Source organism: Trachurus trachurus (genome assembly GCF_905171665.1).
Source record: "Trachurus trachurus genome assembly, chromosome: 24".
Lineage (NCBI taxonomy): Eukaryota > Metazoa > Chordata > Actinopteri > Carangiformes > Carangidae > Trachurus > Trachurus trachurus.
In genome coordinates, this window is record NC_139910.1 from 7,428,206 (window position 1) to 7,445,590 (window position 17,385).

General features: G+C 39.6%; 1 protein-coding gene across 3 annotated transcripts in view; it reads right to left on the reverse strand.

The window, feature by feature from the left end:
- The window catches only part of tbc1d32 (TBC1 domain family, member 32), an 89,122-nt gene that overhangs the window by 35,001 nt on the left and 36,736 nt on the right, over positions 1–17,385 (reverse strand). For all 3 annotated transcript variants that reach the window (XM_084001295.1, XM_084001294.1, XM_084001293.1), the window contains 5 exons: positions 15,159–15,281; positions 12,411–12,519; positions 9,517–9,610; positions 9,294–9,419; positions 3,792–3,875 (listed from right to left, as the gene is read on the reverse strand). In XM_084001295.1, the coding sequence (XP_083857421.1) occupies positions 3,792–3,875; positions 9,294–9,419; positions 9,517–9,610; positions 12,411–12,519; positions 15,159–15,281 (536 nt within the window). The remainder of the gene's footprint in view (positions 1–3,791; positions 3,876–9,293; positions 9,420–9,516; positions 9,611–12,410; positions 12,520–15,158; positions 15,282–17,385) is intronic.

Here is a 17,385-nt window from a genome sequence, read left to right on the forward strand (position 1 = left end):
AAAGTTGTTGTTGCTTTACAATTCAAGTAATTTCCAACCATTTCACAGCCTCCGTGTTATGTTCTACTTTTACTCTTCAGATATTGTTATATTAGTAATGGTTCAACACTGTTTCATCTTTTCAAGATTGCTTCAGCAATTCTTCACTTAAAGCAGAAGTAAGTGGTCCGGTCGTTTTGGCTAATGCTGCGTTCCAGGCAGGCTTTTGAAACCGTAAATTACAGCTTCAAGTCATTTTGTAGCGTTCCAGGCAACCCACTCGTGTTTTTCCGACCTGTTTTACCTGTGAAAGTCACTATAACGGCCACTCGTAACTTCCAACCCATGAACTCGTACCAGATCGAACTGGTACGACTTCACAGGTCGGAAAAACACAAGTTACGGGCTGCCTTGAACGCACCATAACAGTCCTCGTCCCTACGTCACCACATTCACGCGCATCCCTTGGCTGCACACACAGCCCTGCATGCCGTTCTCTCTCCTCATTGGATAAAAACTGTAGGATACGAGAAAAGTTTTCTCTTCGGCTCAGAGCAGAGCAGAGGGACTGAGAGACCCGTGTTTCCGTCCAAACACTCTATGTAAGTGATTGCTGTCGGAAGATATAACTATTTAAGACTTATATTAACACAAATATATCGCTTACTTCTGCTTTAATTCAGCATTGTTTCAACAATTTATTCAGCTCATTCAGCTTCCAGCTTTCAGCATTCAACCGTATTTCCTTCAGGAAATGCATTCTCTAGTTTCTCTCTACAACTTGATCTTCTCTGGCATCACTTCACCTCAGCTGTTCTGTTCCGTCCTTAAGTTTATATAAAGTGTAGTTGTTGCTGCTTTACGTGTCTCGACTGTTCGTTCTACATTAATATATTAAAACTTTACTTGACTCTTTCTGGGTATGAGTTCACGGCAGCAGCGACAGTCTCAGAATTATGATGAATGTTACTAATCAGTGCCTGATGATTGCTCACACATCAAAACATGATTTGATTCACAGACATCAAGTCGCATCAAGTGTATTTTATTTAGTATTTCCACTAATGACACATAAAGTAGTGAAACTCCATCAGCGCTGAGGCTGTGATTATTTAAGCTAATGTGGAAAATATCATCTAAACCTGATTAAACATGAGGAAGCAATTGCATTTCCTCAGCGATGTCGTATCACAGGGTTTGGACTTTTTGTTGTGAAGAAGTTTTTCCAGGTGGAGGGCGTCGTCATGACACCATGACCTGGTATAACTGCATTGTTTTGTTTTTTTGTAGTTGGAAAAAATAAATATGTAAATAATGTCTAGTTCTTCTGTACCTTCAGGAAAATTACACTTTGCAAAGATTTGGGTGTTCACTAATTAGCAGCCTTTCTTTCTGGCTACTATCAGTATGTTCCAGTTGTTTAGCCCACTGGCAAGCCAAACAAGCCAGCCTGTACTAAATCATTCACTTGTTCGGTTTGGGGAAGTGTAACACATTATTTATCATGGTGCTGAAGCTGTTTTGAAAATTAGAAAGAGTCTGCGAGTCCACAGAGACAGACTGCAACTTCCACACAACACTGTCTCGGCAAGGACAGACCAACACTTCTCAGAAGCCTCAAGAACATCTCAAGAAAAAACTCAACTCTCATCTGGCCCAGATGTGCTGCTACTACTGCTGCTGCTGCTGCTGCTGCTGCTGCTGCTGCTGCTGCTGCTGCTGCTGCTGCTGCTGCTGCTGCTGAGCTTTCATCTACCTCAGTGACCTCCACCAAAGAGAAAAATCTCCCCAGTCAGGGGCTGAAAAACTTTCCTTTCCTGAGTCATTTGACATTTTGCCAGAAGCTCAAGTCCTTCAGACCTCCCCGACACCCGTCTGCTGATTCAGACGAGCTACAAAGACTTGACTAACTCGCCCCTTCCAAGTAGGAAAACGTCCTTAAAGGCGGGTCACTCAAGACCTCGCAGTCGGGTCGTGTCAGTCAAATCTATGTCTATATACACAAATCACAACTAACAAATGCTTTCTCTGCAAGTTTCACAACCTGCACAACTTATAATATCCTCTATTGGGGCTTCAACGCTGACTGCGTTTACTTGAGTATCCCAGTTATGAGCAATATACCGTTTATGATCATATTCAGGATACTGCTTTACAAGCACACAGAGAAACCTGGTTATTAATATCTCTGTTTACATGATGAATACCAGTATCCTGGTTTCTGATGACTGTGATGTTTATTGAAAGAGGAACTATGCAGGATTTGTAGCTTAACTTTGCTAAATTTTTACCTTAATTAAACAGCTTCAAAGTAATTGTGATGGTTTAATAAATGGCTTAGCTTGTTATGAGGGAGAATGGAGGCTCTCTGTCTTCAACTTGGCTGAAAACAAACTTTGCAAGATCGCAGCCGCCGCCCCCGTGTCCCAGCTCTCGTCTCTGCGGCATCGTGACACAAACGCACCCCGTAACCCATAATCTCTTGTTAATGACAGATTAAACTACGCAAATATACACGTCCTAACATCGTATATGATATATAACATTATCTACTGCTCCATTAATTGATTTTGAGCCCACTTCATTGTAAACAAATGCACATGGCCGGGAGGAGGGTTAGCAAAACAAGAGGAAAAGCGACCAGACTTACATAGCTCCTCTTTAACACTGACTGCAGCAATTTTGAAATCTGTTCTTGCTGGTTCGGCACTGTTACACAAATGCTGATCGTGTTGCAAGTATGGCTCATTCATCGTATATTTAGCAACAGAGGAAGAGAGCAGCAACGTATGGCCTCACCTCTGACCTCTGAACGCCATCTGACCTGCTACTGCCACGCTGCCGTTAATGGTGATACAAGATCATGTTAATGCGGTTTATGGATTCAGAGTGGAGGGCAAACTTTCAGGGCATCCTTTCATCGACTGTGTGACATATGTGACATATGACGTGTGTTTTTTTTTCATTGCCTGCACCTACACAGACAGTGGCAGCGATCAGACACCAGGATATGGCGTATACATGCCACAGTTTCCTATTTTCTTTCATAGTTCTCCAGAGAGCAAAACCAAGTTTCTCGAAAAACCTGGCTTTTTTTAAATCGGGATATGATGTTTACATGCACAAACTGGATACTCAAGTCCATATAAACACACTGAATGGTGCACCACTGCTCTAATGCCAGGTGAAGTCCAGCAGCTCAACAAACCACTGCAGTAACCTAACACCAAATTCTTATCTTCTTTGTGTTTTCTTTTTCTCCCTATAAAAACAAACATAGTGAAGTTTATTTCTGCATTAACATTTTGCTGAGCTGCTCCACAGTCTTCCCACACGTCTCTGCAGGGGTTCCTGAGTCAGCCTCTCCCCACACACACACCACATACACCACATGGCCGAGTATCCGAGGCCTTTAAGCACAAATATGATGTCATGACGAAGCCTCCAAGTCGACCTCCATCATTGACTCAACATATTGTGTCTCTGTTGTTACGCACAAACACTGGGTGTCACAACTTAACCTAAAGTCAACTGTATGAATTCATAAGCAGCACTGCACTGCAGTGATGATGATAAATGTATGTAATAAGGCCTGACAGAGACTTCAACATGATTATGTAATAGCTACAACAACTAAATTATTCACTTCTTCCAAAATATATTTTAATAATTGAGAAAGTAACAAGAGGGAAACAACACTACGTCCCACTAACAGAGAGTCTGGCTCACTCTGCCCTTTAGTTATTTTTCTCTTGTCTAAATTGTCAAGAACAAAATAAAAAGCACTGAGTGTGTTGCTCTTCTGTACTGACCTTTGTACTGAGGTGGAGAGAAGAAGCACTCGGTGGCGGAGCTGGATAGATGAGCCACAGCCTTCTCCAGAAGGTCAGCAAGAACTGTTGGGAAGGAAACAAAAACACATACACAGACAGAACGGCTACAATAAATACTGTGTTCAAGGTAAACTCAAGGTTTATGAATTCAAAAAAATCAGACACAATGTTGCTTCTTTACTGTTGTGATCTCTGACAGCATTACATCTGAGACTTTGCTCTCTGCGAATGTGCTTACAGGTAATTTACAGCTCCACCGCCCCTCATTGACCCTGAACAGACCCTGACAGCTTTGTTTTTTTAGTTTCATATCACATTGCTATGTAAAGTCGACACCCACAGTCACTGTCATTGTACAGTAGATATAATTGTTGAAACAGAGAGGAAACCCTGCGTGATGAGGCTTGTGGAGGCAACACAGATAATACTGTACAGGACTAAAGCTGCGATTATTTTTAATCTATATGGAACAGATGAGAGTCTGGTGCTTACAGTAGATAAGTAATGACTTAAGACTTATTTCACAGACATTATTTAGACCAATAATATCTGCTTTAAATTCTTGGAATAAGACATTTCTTTGTTGATATCCTGCATCGACTTCAGCACACTCCGCTGACTCGTCCCAGCATAGAAAATGTCTCAATAGCCTGATTTGACAGTTATTTTCCACATCGTATCCCTAATTTAACTCCGTATTTGCTTTTTGTATTATGTATTAGTTTAATTTAGCTGTAATTACCACTGAAATTATTCAGTCTGCTCCCGATGACAGGCTGAGAAAATCCTTACTGTATCACATGAACCAAACGCGCGGTCATACATTATTACATTTCCATTTATTCATTTAACATGTGATTTTTCCCAACTAATTGCAGCTCATTGTGGCGAGTGAGGTGAAATCCACAGCCACCGCCACGACCCAAGGAGAACCCACCGAGAGTGATTGACATATTGTTTAATTTCCAATTTCCACTTCAAGCCACAAGGTCGCAGCTGCCACTGAATAAATATACACATGAACTGAATAGTGTTAAAATATAAGACATCTTCTACAGTACATGATGTTTAGTGTTACATTCATTTTTTGGCACATAAATTAAATGCCTAATTTAAAATCTTGTTGTGAGTTGATTGTTATAACACATTTCAATGTTCACTGTTTGTTCAAACTGTTTTTGATGCATTGATTCAGTTTTATTTCATTCTGGAGGCTGTAGTTTGCAATGCTGTGATGGGAAATGTTATGGTTATATTATAGTCTACCTTCATTGATATAAGTACATCTTAATTTGCGTTTGCACATACTTAGATACGTTACAGTGACAGCACCACTTCAGATCCAGATCCAGTTAAAGCTGATTATATAGGATCTTATCTGGTCCTGTGTAATCAGGACTCTTCATGTGTCACCACAGGAAGAAGTGAGATATATCACAGCTGCATTAAAAAAAAGGCAGCTGTCAAATGTGGGAATTAAGAGTTTCACGTCTAAATGCTAAGTGAAAAAGGATGTTAGCGAGTGAAGTCGTGTTTATTCAACCGTTTAACCTGCAACAAAGTGATGAACGCCGCTGTAAACACACCAGCGGAGCCGCACCGTTATTTCGCAAGCTGCAAGTTTAGAGGAGAAAAAAAAAAACCCACAATGAGCGCTGATCATAACCGCTCACACGACTCCGAGCTCCGGTGAAAAGCATCTCATCTCATTGGCATTCGGCTGACTGAGGCAGAGCCATTAAGCAATCAATAGGCTTACAAGATAGTGCGGTATTGAACATGCAAACAGTTCTAATCACGAGTGTTTCTGATGAAGAGATAGTATAGTTAATCATTTTCGTCTTGCAGCTGAATAGACGCCTATCGAAGACACAAGTACTAATCACAGCGTCTTCACAGCAGAGTAAACGTTCAATAAATTGCCGAGGAAGTAGGTTACATTAGTAGTCAGCCTATAAAAGCTACAATTTCCATCACTGGAGGTTTTTAAAAAAAAAAGTATAATGCCAGGTTTTTTGCGTGATTAATGACATGCAAAATACAAATAGTGTCTTTTTCTTTTTTTCCCCCACAGCTGAGGGAAACTCAACAGATACATCTTGATCACAGTCTTCCAGTGAAAAGCTTTAAATGAGCACGGCGGAGCAGAGAGCGAGTTCAACAGTGTGCTGATGATGAAAGGAGGCAATCACGGCGCGTACGTGCATTAATGACAAGGTTGTGAGCCCTCCTTCATTTGGATGTATTTTTGTTCTCCTTGAATCACCGCTATTTACTCCTACGTAGGGGAAATAAAAAAGTAGGCGTCAGTGCCATTTCACTGTGGCTGTCAATGGCGGTGATGATGATGATGAGTCCTTAAAAGGTTCACGGACATTAGATTAATGCAGTCTGGGTGCACCTGCAGCACAATGGAAGACATCAGCAGCTAATGTAGTTGAATAGAGAATCCGCTGCGCAGGATAATCTAATTGTGTCATATGGAATTATTTTTTTTGTTCTTTCCATTATCATTCCTATAATTATTAAAACATTTACACATGTAGTTTTATAGAGAGCTAATTGGAGACATTAGCTCTGTTACCTCACACTCTGACTCATCTGAGTTTGTGCATTTCGTATGAACAAGTAAAAAGGTGCACACACACACACACACACACACACTCCTGCTTCAGGTTTGTTACAATACAGTACGCGCTAATTGCGTGTTGTTACCATGGTATTACTAATGCAGGCCTATTCACATGGCGGCCCAGGCTGTGAATACTATTTTGTTCTTTATGCACTTGGTTTAGGTGTGCCCAAAATGTTTATTTCTTTATTTCAAAGGTCGGGTTAAATATTGATACTACCTCAGTTTCTGTTGTGTTAAAGCTTTTTTCATAGTTTTTATGCACTTTTCTATGTGCTCATGTCAAATGAGACCAAACTTTAAAGGGAAACAATGAATGAATATCACATCTGGGCCAGATACACTGGTATCAAGTCAAAAGCATTCAATGGTCTTTCTTTATTTTTATTACTTTCTACATTGTCCTGAGTATTCAGCCTTGTTCCTGCTACTCTTAGTCTGGTTCTCTATTATATTTTGCACTATAGATTTCTGTGCTCACTGTGTTGCATTGATGTATTAGTAATCTGTGTTTTGAATTGTGTTTGTTGCAGGGTGTCCTTGAAAAAGAGAGCTTGCTCTCAATGGACCTCCCTGTTAAAATAGAGGTTAAATGAAAATGAAAATTGTAGATTCAAACTGAAGACATTTAAAGCTATGAAGGAACACATATGGAGTTATATAGCAAACACAAAAGTGTTCATTAAAACAAAAGTGTTATCTGTCACCTGATTTAAACCCAACTGAGATAGTTTGGGATGAGTTGGACCACAGGGTGAAGACAAAACAGTCAACAAGTGCTCAACACCTCTGGGAACTCCTTTAAGACTGTTGGAAAACTGTTCCAGGCGACGACCTCATGAAGCTGATGACAGAATCAAAAGTGTGCAAAAAGCTGTAATCGAAGCCAAAGGTGGCTACTTAAAAAAAATCTAATATATAAAACATATTCTGCTTTGTTTAACACTTTTTTGTCAACTACATAATTCCTTATAATTATCTGTTCCTCCATAGTTTGAATGTCTTCATTTTGAATCTACAATAGAAAGTCATGAAAATAATGAAAAACCATTGAATGAGAAAATGTGTCCAAACTTTTGACTGGTAGTGTAAATGTCTTGGTTTGAAACTGAATTTGTAGTTGAACAGCCCTGCAGGAGTTTAGCCGGGTCTGGACTGACAGAGTGGTGCTGATTGGTCGACACGACGGTCTCTAGGAACCATATGTTGCTGCTCCTCTTGTTTTAGAAAAAGCATAGTTATTGTAAGCTGTGATGCTGTGTATTGTTATTGTAGAACATCTATTTTACACTGCATCACTCACAGCTGGTTGATTATTGTATTCATCTGCCATTATCACCACCATAACCTTTAATACTGCCTGGTTATTTCTGCCCTTCTGTTTATGATAGAGTTTCACACTGCTATCATCTTTTATGATGGAAACAAATACTCTGTTTACACTTCACCCCGTGAGTCGTGGGCAGATTAGACAGCAGCAGAGATCTCAAAATAAAAATTTAAAAAAGCCCAAGGAGCATTTGAGAAATAGGGGGAAAAAATGATTGCACCATCTTGGTAAGAGGTTGAAAAGGCGTAAATGCATCCATCTCTCCAAGACACATACATACCGTAGTCTTTCTTCCTCTGTCTGTGAAAGTAGCCTCGACACTGCACAGACTGTGGTGAAGGCGGCTGAATTTACACTGGAGTTATAGTGAAATAAGATGTCGTTTCCCCCCCTGCTGCTCCAGGCACAGAGAGCTCCGGCAAAACTCAACAAATGGAGTCACTCAGAGAGAAGAGAGCAGAGCTGCTGCAGCGAACTTGTGATAAGTTTGGCCGTTTAATGATTTGCGGTTGAGAGAGCATTGATATGTTAATTAAAGTCTGTGGAGACAGTAAAACTTGTCCTGCTTATAGTCCATAAAAGAAACTCATGGTTGTTACTGTAGCTTTGTAGCTATTATTGCTAATTATTCATTCTTACAAGCTTTTATTTATCTACCTCTTTCTCTTCAACTCTTATTCATTCTAAATGTTTGGACATAATCGACCAAGTTTAATTTGATATATTGATTTGTTTGTTCCGTATTTTGTCTTGTCGTGATTTTATTGTTGACTTGTTTTGTCAATTGTCAAAAACAAGATGCTGTATTTCAAGGGATTATTCCTAATCAAGAAATGTCGATATATGTTGCATATGTGAGAATTTAAGATTTGTTTTTAGGTATTTTTGGGGGCTTTTTGCCTTTAATTGGCAGGATAGCAGAGATAACCCAGTGAGCTATACCAGTTCCCAACCTTTTTGGTCTTGTGTACCCCCTGAGCCTTTTTGCTGTGCCATGAGTTGCCCCTCACTCATACAGTACGTGTTGATGATTCTACAAAAGTGGTCATATTAGAACGTAACACAACTGATTATGAAATTAAAATAATTTAAATGTCTCTCTTTAATTTGTACGAAGACATGTATTCTCCTGCATTTTAGTTGTTCCTGGCTGTTTTTGTGTTTATCGTGGCCAAGTGTGTCTCCACATTGTCACATTACTACTAAAATTTCAAACTCGATACTGATACCCAGGAAAATATTCGATATGATACCGCATTCGATACAGCAGCAGTGCTTCCCTTATAGCTTATTTTTTGTGGGGGTTCCATTATTTCATTTTATTTTAATCCAAAGGACCTATAACAGGTAATTAATAGGTGTTAAATAAAACCCTGCGTACGCGTACCCCTGGTTGGGAATCACTGAGCTATACAACGCCCCAAGATTGATTTTAGTAATATTTTCAATCCATATATAAAGAAAATCCTGGCTGCAGGAAATGCCCACAGCTACCTAGACTAGAGAACCAGTCACCCACCTTTCCCAGTCAGGACGTTGGGTCTGGAGGTCATGACTCTGCAGTACAGCCGACGGCAGATCACCATCCAGCTCTCCTCGCCCTTCGTGTCTCTGGATGATGCCAGGAATGCACTGATCTCAGAGTCTGTAAGAGGAGGAGGAGAAAAAACAAAACAACTATAGGTGATACAGTAAATAATACCAACAATATCGGCATCTTCAGTAACAAACACTCCTCTCACCCTGGGAGTGATGGAGGATCTTCGGAGGGTCCAGGCTGTAGCAGTGCGGGGGAGGGAAGCTGGAAAACATGGGCCACGGGTACGGATCTCCAGTCTGGAGCGAGCAGGAGAGAAACTGTGGTGATTATTTGACACACACACACTCATTAAACCTGAATGGAAATTACAGTAAACAATATTTCAGCTCTGGGTTTTTAAACAAATGTGAGTTGAATTATGATTTTTTTCTCATTATTTTCTTTGATTTATTCCTGCGCTGCTCTGACCTGACAGATGTTACGGCTGCTCATGAGTCTGCTGGGTTATTGATGGGTCACTGTGTTATGCATTATGGATTATTAACATTTTATTTGTAATTCAGTACTTGATGACAGTGTTTGATGAAAGCGCTTTAAAACACTGGAAACTCTGAACACAACAGTAGAGTTAGACATTAATTTAATACAGTGATGAATAATTGTTGAGCACTGAGCTCTTTGCAGTTCATCACAACAAGTGTTTATTTGTCTTCAATCAGTTTCCTCTGCTCCATTTTTCCTCCTCTTTCCCTTCATTTATTATTTTCTTTGTAACACGCAGCGATTGAGAGTTGCATTCATTACACCTGTCACAACTTATTATTGAAGAACCATAACTTTTGAGCCATAACTCACCAAAATAATGGGCTCTACGGCTTAATGGGTTTGGACAGCAGAGCCCTTTATCCAATTGTCTCTGCCCGTCGCTCACGATAATCTCTGCATCTTTTTTCTGATGTTGTCAGAGAAGCTCATCACCTGGATGCCAGACTCAAATACCATCAAAGAGTCCAGCGTGTTGGGGAGGAGGGCACTGGCGATCGCAAAACAATCTTCAAACGGCTCAGAGACTGACCACTGTCGCAAATAATTCAACTGTTTTGACTGTTTTTTTTTTCTAATTTCTTTTGATTTTAAAACATTTAAAATCTCCACACTTTTGACAGACACATGATAAACTAATGAGTCTAACTTCTCAGATAGTTCCCCCAGCTATAAGGTTGTTGACTTCCTTTGATCTATTTCTACAACCCATTAAATCTATTCACAAAAAGAGACCACAAAGTTCCACTTTTTATTAATTTAACTTTTCAATGACTTCTAAATGTTTATCTCCCCACATTACTGTACAGTATGTCATTAAGCCCTTCGTAGAGTGTATCTTTATTGAGAAACTAAAATCTCCATCATTTTAACTTGTCTTTAACAGTTGAAATGTAAACTATTCAAACTAAAAACAAAAGAATTGGTGATAATAAATCAGATAGAATAACTGAGAAATGGTCCAAACTGAACCCCAATCAAATATGTTAAAGAGGCAATAATACTGTATATCAAACCTTAACCATAGGATATAAACTGTGGCCTAAATTACAAGCAGTGTGACCAAGAATCATCTCTACTATAGTTGTGGTCCCAATCTCTCCAGGTCAAACAGTTCCTTCATTCATACTGTTCATCCTTTGTTTGTTTTTTATAAAACATGACATAGTAGCAGTGAAGTACTTACAGTAACAGTTACTATTTGGGGTACCAGGGCTCCAGAGTGCCCCTAAATGGGGGCATTTTGCTCCTAAAATTTGAAACTACAAATCTGCTGTTTTGTTTTTCTTTTCAACACTGGTGAAACATGGATGGGGGGTAACTCAAAGAATCTGGTATCTGTCATTATGGTGTCAGGCCAATGTGTATGAGGATCATAATATAAAAGGAAATGTGAATATTTGCTAAGCAAGCCGATTTACGGTGTGCACCCCTAAATTTTCTGCTTGCGCTTCTAAAATTTTGAGTTAGGGGGCCACCGTGCGTGAATATTAGTCTGGAGCCCTGAGAACTATTATCCCAAATACAGGAACGCCATCAGTTTGATGACTGCTAGATAAAACGTGTATAGGCAGTCTAAACATAAGTGAAAATGTTTCTTTAAGATTTAAGATTTAAGATGTTTTAATGATCGTGGTTTAAACACAGCGATGCTTCTCTTCTCATTTCTGACTGAGAGTTTTCCATTTGTTTAGTAAACGTATTAAACAGTCATCTTTTCCTCACATTCTCTACAAGTAACTCGAGAGATGAACAAAAGAGACCTGTGACACATTGAGGAAACAGTCTCTAAACTCATTTACAGCCTCCTCCTCAGATATCGTTTCCATATCCTTTCCTTGACCTCAGCGAAAATTAGTTCCCGTTTGCCGCTCAGTGTAAACAACACCTAAATAATTGATATCCATCTCAGAACATGCTGAGTAAATAAGGCTACAGGCTTCAAACAACAACTGAGGCCCAGTTGGTAATGAGTGAGACTCCTTTCATCTGTAATAAAATTACCAGCGGTGCAGAGTCAGAAGAGAAACTGATGGATGGACGTGTTTGGATCAGAATCACAGTGAAGACTGATGAGTTTGTTTTAATCAGGCATAGTGAAAAAGGAAAGATTAAAAAGATGATTTAATGACTACATAAAGTGGAAATGGTACTTTTTTCCCTTTTCCACAAAGGTTTTTGTTCTCAGAGAGGAAAAAGAAAAACAACCAGCCAACAACTGTGATGAAAAACAGAAGAGCTCCAAGAGTCCAATTAATGTTGATGCAGGTATGAATCAGTGTGTGAAGCCGTTCAAAAACACCTGCAGTGGAGTAGTCGCTGTTTGTCATCCCCCAGAAGATCAGTAGGAAGAAAATATCTCAGGAAAAGGATCAGCGTTTGGATTCTATAACACTTGCTGCAACTTTTTCCATGTATTTTCTAATACAGGACGTTTTTTTTTTTATTCTCTCCTTTATGTCAAATCCTATAAATGATGCAAAACCTCAAGAATTCAAGACAGGATGGAAAGAAACCACCACAACTCAATATCATGTTAGAATGAAAACTGACCTCTTGCAGGGCTCGGGGAGGAAGCCTCCTCTCGGACGGACCTCCCACCACGCTGACGCGAACCAGCACATGATTCCTCTCCACTGACAGACTGTCGATGATGAATCCCCTGATGAAGGCACAAAGATGGCTGTCTTAGATTGAATGATGCCAAAAAAACAAAACAAAAATTGCAACGGACTCGTGACTAATCTTATAAATATTCATGCTGAAGATAGACATCTGGAATAAAGGATTAAAGAAGAAAGACATTAAGCTTCTCGAGCACAATAACACACGTACAAATAAATAAGAATCCATTTTTAACACTTTTGATAGACAAGGTCATGCGAATTAAAATTGCAACAGAATCAGTAACACTTCAAAACGTCCCCCAATTTAGAAAAGTTCAGACAAGAGTCTTTGAAAAGTCCCAAAACTTTGCAGAGAGATTGAAGCCTCTGGCTGCGGCCGTATCATTGCTGCAAGGTAAGTTAGAGAAGAAAGAGATGAGATTTCCATGTTGAATTTTCAGATAAGATCAGAGAACATTACGATTATAAAGGCACTTTAGGGTCGCAGGGTGTCAGCCTCGCTGGATAGTTCCTATAGATGAGGCAATTTGGACTCTAAATTGGTAATAAAAAAAGGACTATATTCTTGTACAGTGCTCCTTCCAAGAGTTTGCCACAAGATGTAATTCGCATCATTTTTTCAAGCAATAAAAAGTCACATTACCAATGGTTCAAACAAATGAAGTAGAATAAAAATGTGCAGATTGTTCTTAAATAAGCAGTTTCGGCGAGAATTTGGGTGACATTGATATTTAAAAATAACAAAAAAAGGTTAGAGCATCAAAGGAATAAAGAGGGTTGGGTGAGTAAAGGATAAAACAAAAGAAGAGGAGGATGACTCAAGAGTGAGATGCCAAGAAGTAAAGTTCAGATGACATTGAAGTGAAAGAAGAGGAGGAGGAGGAGGAGGAGAGGAGGGCAAAGGGAAGAGGAGTTGATGATAATGGGAGCACGAGGGGGAGGAGAGGGCAGGAAAGAGAGACGGGAGGATAAATTAACAAGTCATCATTCTCCAAAATTGAGCCAGCACTCAGACATGCGGTGTGAGTTGGCATTTCAGGGCCATTTCCATTCATAACCGATAGCTGTGGCTCCGCCGCCCATTACAAAAGAGAGAGAGAGAGAGAGGCTCTTCAACACCCACTTCTCACAAATGGCCTTTTCACTTTCCTTCTGCTTTATTTCATTTTATTTGTGACAAGGCAAACAAACAAACAATTTCTCATCCTGACCGATGATTACATTTGAAAGTGTTCTGTCATATCAGGATGATGCAGAGAGGAGCAAAAAGCTTCTTTTTTTTTCTCTGAATGAGGACCACGGAGAATGACTTTGTGAGAGCTGAACACGCTCCATGTGGAGGATATTGAAATGTCCCGATGTCTGAAATAACTTCCTTCAGGTTCACCTTGCTCTGCACCGGGAGTAGATTGAACTTTCTAGAAAAACACACTTTGACATTAATGTTTAGAAAAAAGTCAAATTGCAGAAAGTGCATTAAAGGAACAGTTCAGTTCAGCACTCGGGGAAATATCATTTTATTAAGTTATTTAAGTTAGATTAGAAAATCAATATCCCCTTCATACCTGTGTGGCTGGATTCACGATGTGGGAAACTGAGTGTAGCAGCACGGGGAAATAGCATGGAATAAATAGTTCTATATACAGGATATCCAGATTGTTATATTAAACAACCAAGATTAAACATTTTAATTCCTAAAGATTATGTGGTGCTAGATAATCCTTGAATTGGGTTCCAGACTCAAATACCATCAAAGAGTCCAGTGTGGCACTGACGATCGCTAAACAATCCTCACTCAGCCACATTTCTTCCTCTTTTCTTTTGATTTTAAAACATTAAAAATCGCTACACTTTTGATGGACATATAACAAACTAATGAGTCCAACTTCTCAGATAGTTTTCCCAGCTATAAAGCTGTTGACTTCCCATCTATCTATCTCAACTTCCCCTTAAATCCATTTACAAAAACAGACCACAAAGTTTCATATTTTCTTTATCTAACTTTTCAATGATATCTAAATGTTTATCTCCCCACATTACTGTATGTCATTACGCCTTTTGTGTAGTAGAATTTCATTGAGAACCTAAAATCTCGCTCATCTTAAGTCTTTAATAGTCAAAATGTGAACTATACAACAAAAGAATTAGTGTTCATAAATCAGATCGAATAACTGAGAAATGAAATAGAGAATCTTTGAATTTGGAGATTTCCCCGACTTTCACATTTTATGCGAGGTTAAGCTAAGATAACCAGCTCCATACCTCAGTTTTACACTGAATGCACAAAGATGACGCTGATATTGATCTTCATAGAAAGTGAATAAACATATTCCCTAAAATGAAGTGACTGTTTTCCTGCAGTCAAATAAAACTTGAGATCTAAAAGCTTCTCCAGCTTTAGCTACAACCACTACAGAGGCTTCAGTCAAAACACGGCTCTGATGTCAAAGATTATGACAAAAGACAGAAATGAAACACATAATAAATAGTTTTGAATCAACTCTACTGCAGGATTTATAGCGGAACTAAAGTTGCAACAAACTAGAGTTTTATTTTTGGAAGTTACAAAAGGACGGTCAGGCCGATCTCTGCAAAGGAACTGATGCCCGACTGCCAGCACTGAATGAAATCGTAATAACAGCACATTTCAAAGTGTGTGTTGATGAGTTCATACCCTTCAGTGGAGTCTGGTTCGGTGGCGTTCTCCCTCTGACTCTGCAGCAGCATGGAGCAGATGTTGTACTGGCTCTCCAGCAGCAGAAACGAGTCCAGGTTACAGCAGAGGACGCTGAGCAGCCTTCGACAAGACAAACACAGACAAACCACAACAACAAAAATACATTAAAGGGATAGTTCATCCAAAATTCAAATTTCACTCATTATCTACTCACCCTCATGTCGACTAAGGGCTGGGAGAATTTTCAGAGTCCTCCATGCCACGCAGCAGTATTTGTCCATATAAGGGTTGTGAATGGTGCTCACTTTTCTTCGTTCAAAAAGACACACCAAAAAACATCCAAATACCTCCATACTGCTCGTCTGTAATGTCCCTCTTGTATTGAAGCCCCGACATGAGAAATTGTTCCGCCGGTCAGTGACACAGGAAGAGCAGTGAACTGAGACTTCTGCTACAAACAAGCTTAAAATATAGACTTATTTAATTTTTTTCTGAACAATTTCTCATGTCGGGGCTTCGGTACAAGAGGGACATTACAGACGAGCACTATGGAGGTATTTGGATGTTTTTTGGTGTGTCTTTTTGGACGAAGAAAAGTGAGCACCCCCCCAGTAACTCCGAGAAGGTACGGAGGACTCTGAAAATTCTCCCAGCCCTTAGTCGACATGAGGGTGAGTAGATAATGGGTGAAATTTGAATTTTGGGTGAACTATCCCTTTAAAACACAGAGATGACTGGCACTGTGAGATACAGTAACATAAACAGCAGCACAGAGTTTTAAGTATTGTGGCATAAAACTGCTACAACGGGCCCAGAACCGAGCATTTGGTCTCCGGCTGTCTATTTCCTCTGGCGTCCTATGTCTGCAAGCGCTGGATCAGTCAACAAATTTTTCCTCCACCAGCTTGCCGTAGCCAATTGTAAGCTTTGTTAAGTAGGAGCCCTTGGGAAAAAGCTTCACGGTTCATTTTCAGTTACTGGTAATAACACCAGGCTGAAGCAGCAGGCTGCTGAGCTCCAGTGGTGTTTTGAGAAACTAAAAGAAAAAGTAAGAGCCTGAGAAAGCTTTCTGCTTTATACGCTCCATTATCTGCAGAGAGAGGAGGGGGGGAAAAAAAGCTTCATCAAAGCTTTTAAGGCTTGCATCAACTTAAGCATCACTACTGGTCACACTTAAATTGGGCAAATTATTTATAAAATCATTGAAAATCCCAAGTGAGAATCCACAACACCTCCTCCCAGCAGCACCAGAGCTGCTTCTGCTGAGCGTCATCAACATCCTCCAACATACGCAACCGTACAGGTTGATACTACTTTTTAAAATTCTTCTTTACTCTTGCTTTTAACTCTGTTTTTTGTTTTTATGCTGTTTTATGCCATTCTTTTTAAATGTTTGTCTTTATGTAAAGCACATTGAGTTGCCTTGGTATGAATTGTGCAACTGTAAAGATGCCTTGCCTTACAAACCTCAGCAGTGTCTCCTAAATTATTGCACAAAGGGATTTTCATGTTTACTACTGCATGTTCTTATCGTTGCTATAGCTAATGTAATAATGGTCATGATTTTGGTTGGTTTAGGCACTAAACCTACGACTAAACTTGTAGTACCTCCTCAGCAGAACCCACCTTTATCCAATGGTTATTATGGATAATGGAAGCAACATAAACTGCTGGTTTCACATGTGAATCTAACACTTTCCTGTTTCATACTCATGTGTTACACAACTTCCTCCTGCCGTGGACTTTGCCTCTCTATAAGACGTCAAACTGTTCCTGTCATAATTACTACGGCCACTAGGTGTCGCCTAGCACCAAAACAAAACTATGGATCATTACTACCTGCTGCACTTTGCCCCTACAATTTGAGACAGTGTGCAAGTAAATTTTTCATCTACTTGCGAATGTGCAACCAGTAAATTTGCCAAAATGTGAAATGTTAAAGGGGGCAATTCAAAGAATCTGGAATCTGTCATTATAGATAGGCAGGCGAATGTATGTGAGGATCATGAATGAGAAGGAAATGTGAATATTTGCTTTGCAAGTTCATTAAAAGTGTGTGCCCCAAACTTTTCTGCTTGCACTTTTAAAATTTTAAGTTAGGGGTCAGAACTCCCTACGTAGCAGACTGGATCTCATTTCTTTAATCTCTATGCAAGCATAAATGAAAAAGACACATCTTGTGGTTTTAAAAGGGAGACAATTACTTGTAAATATGTCTTCCCAG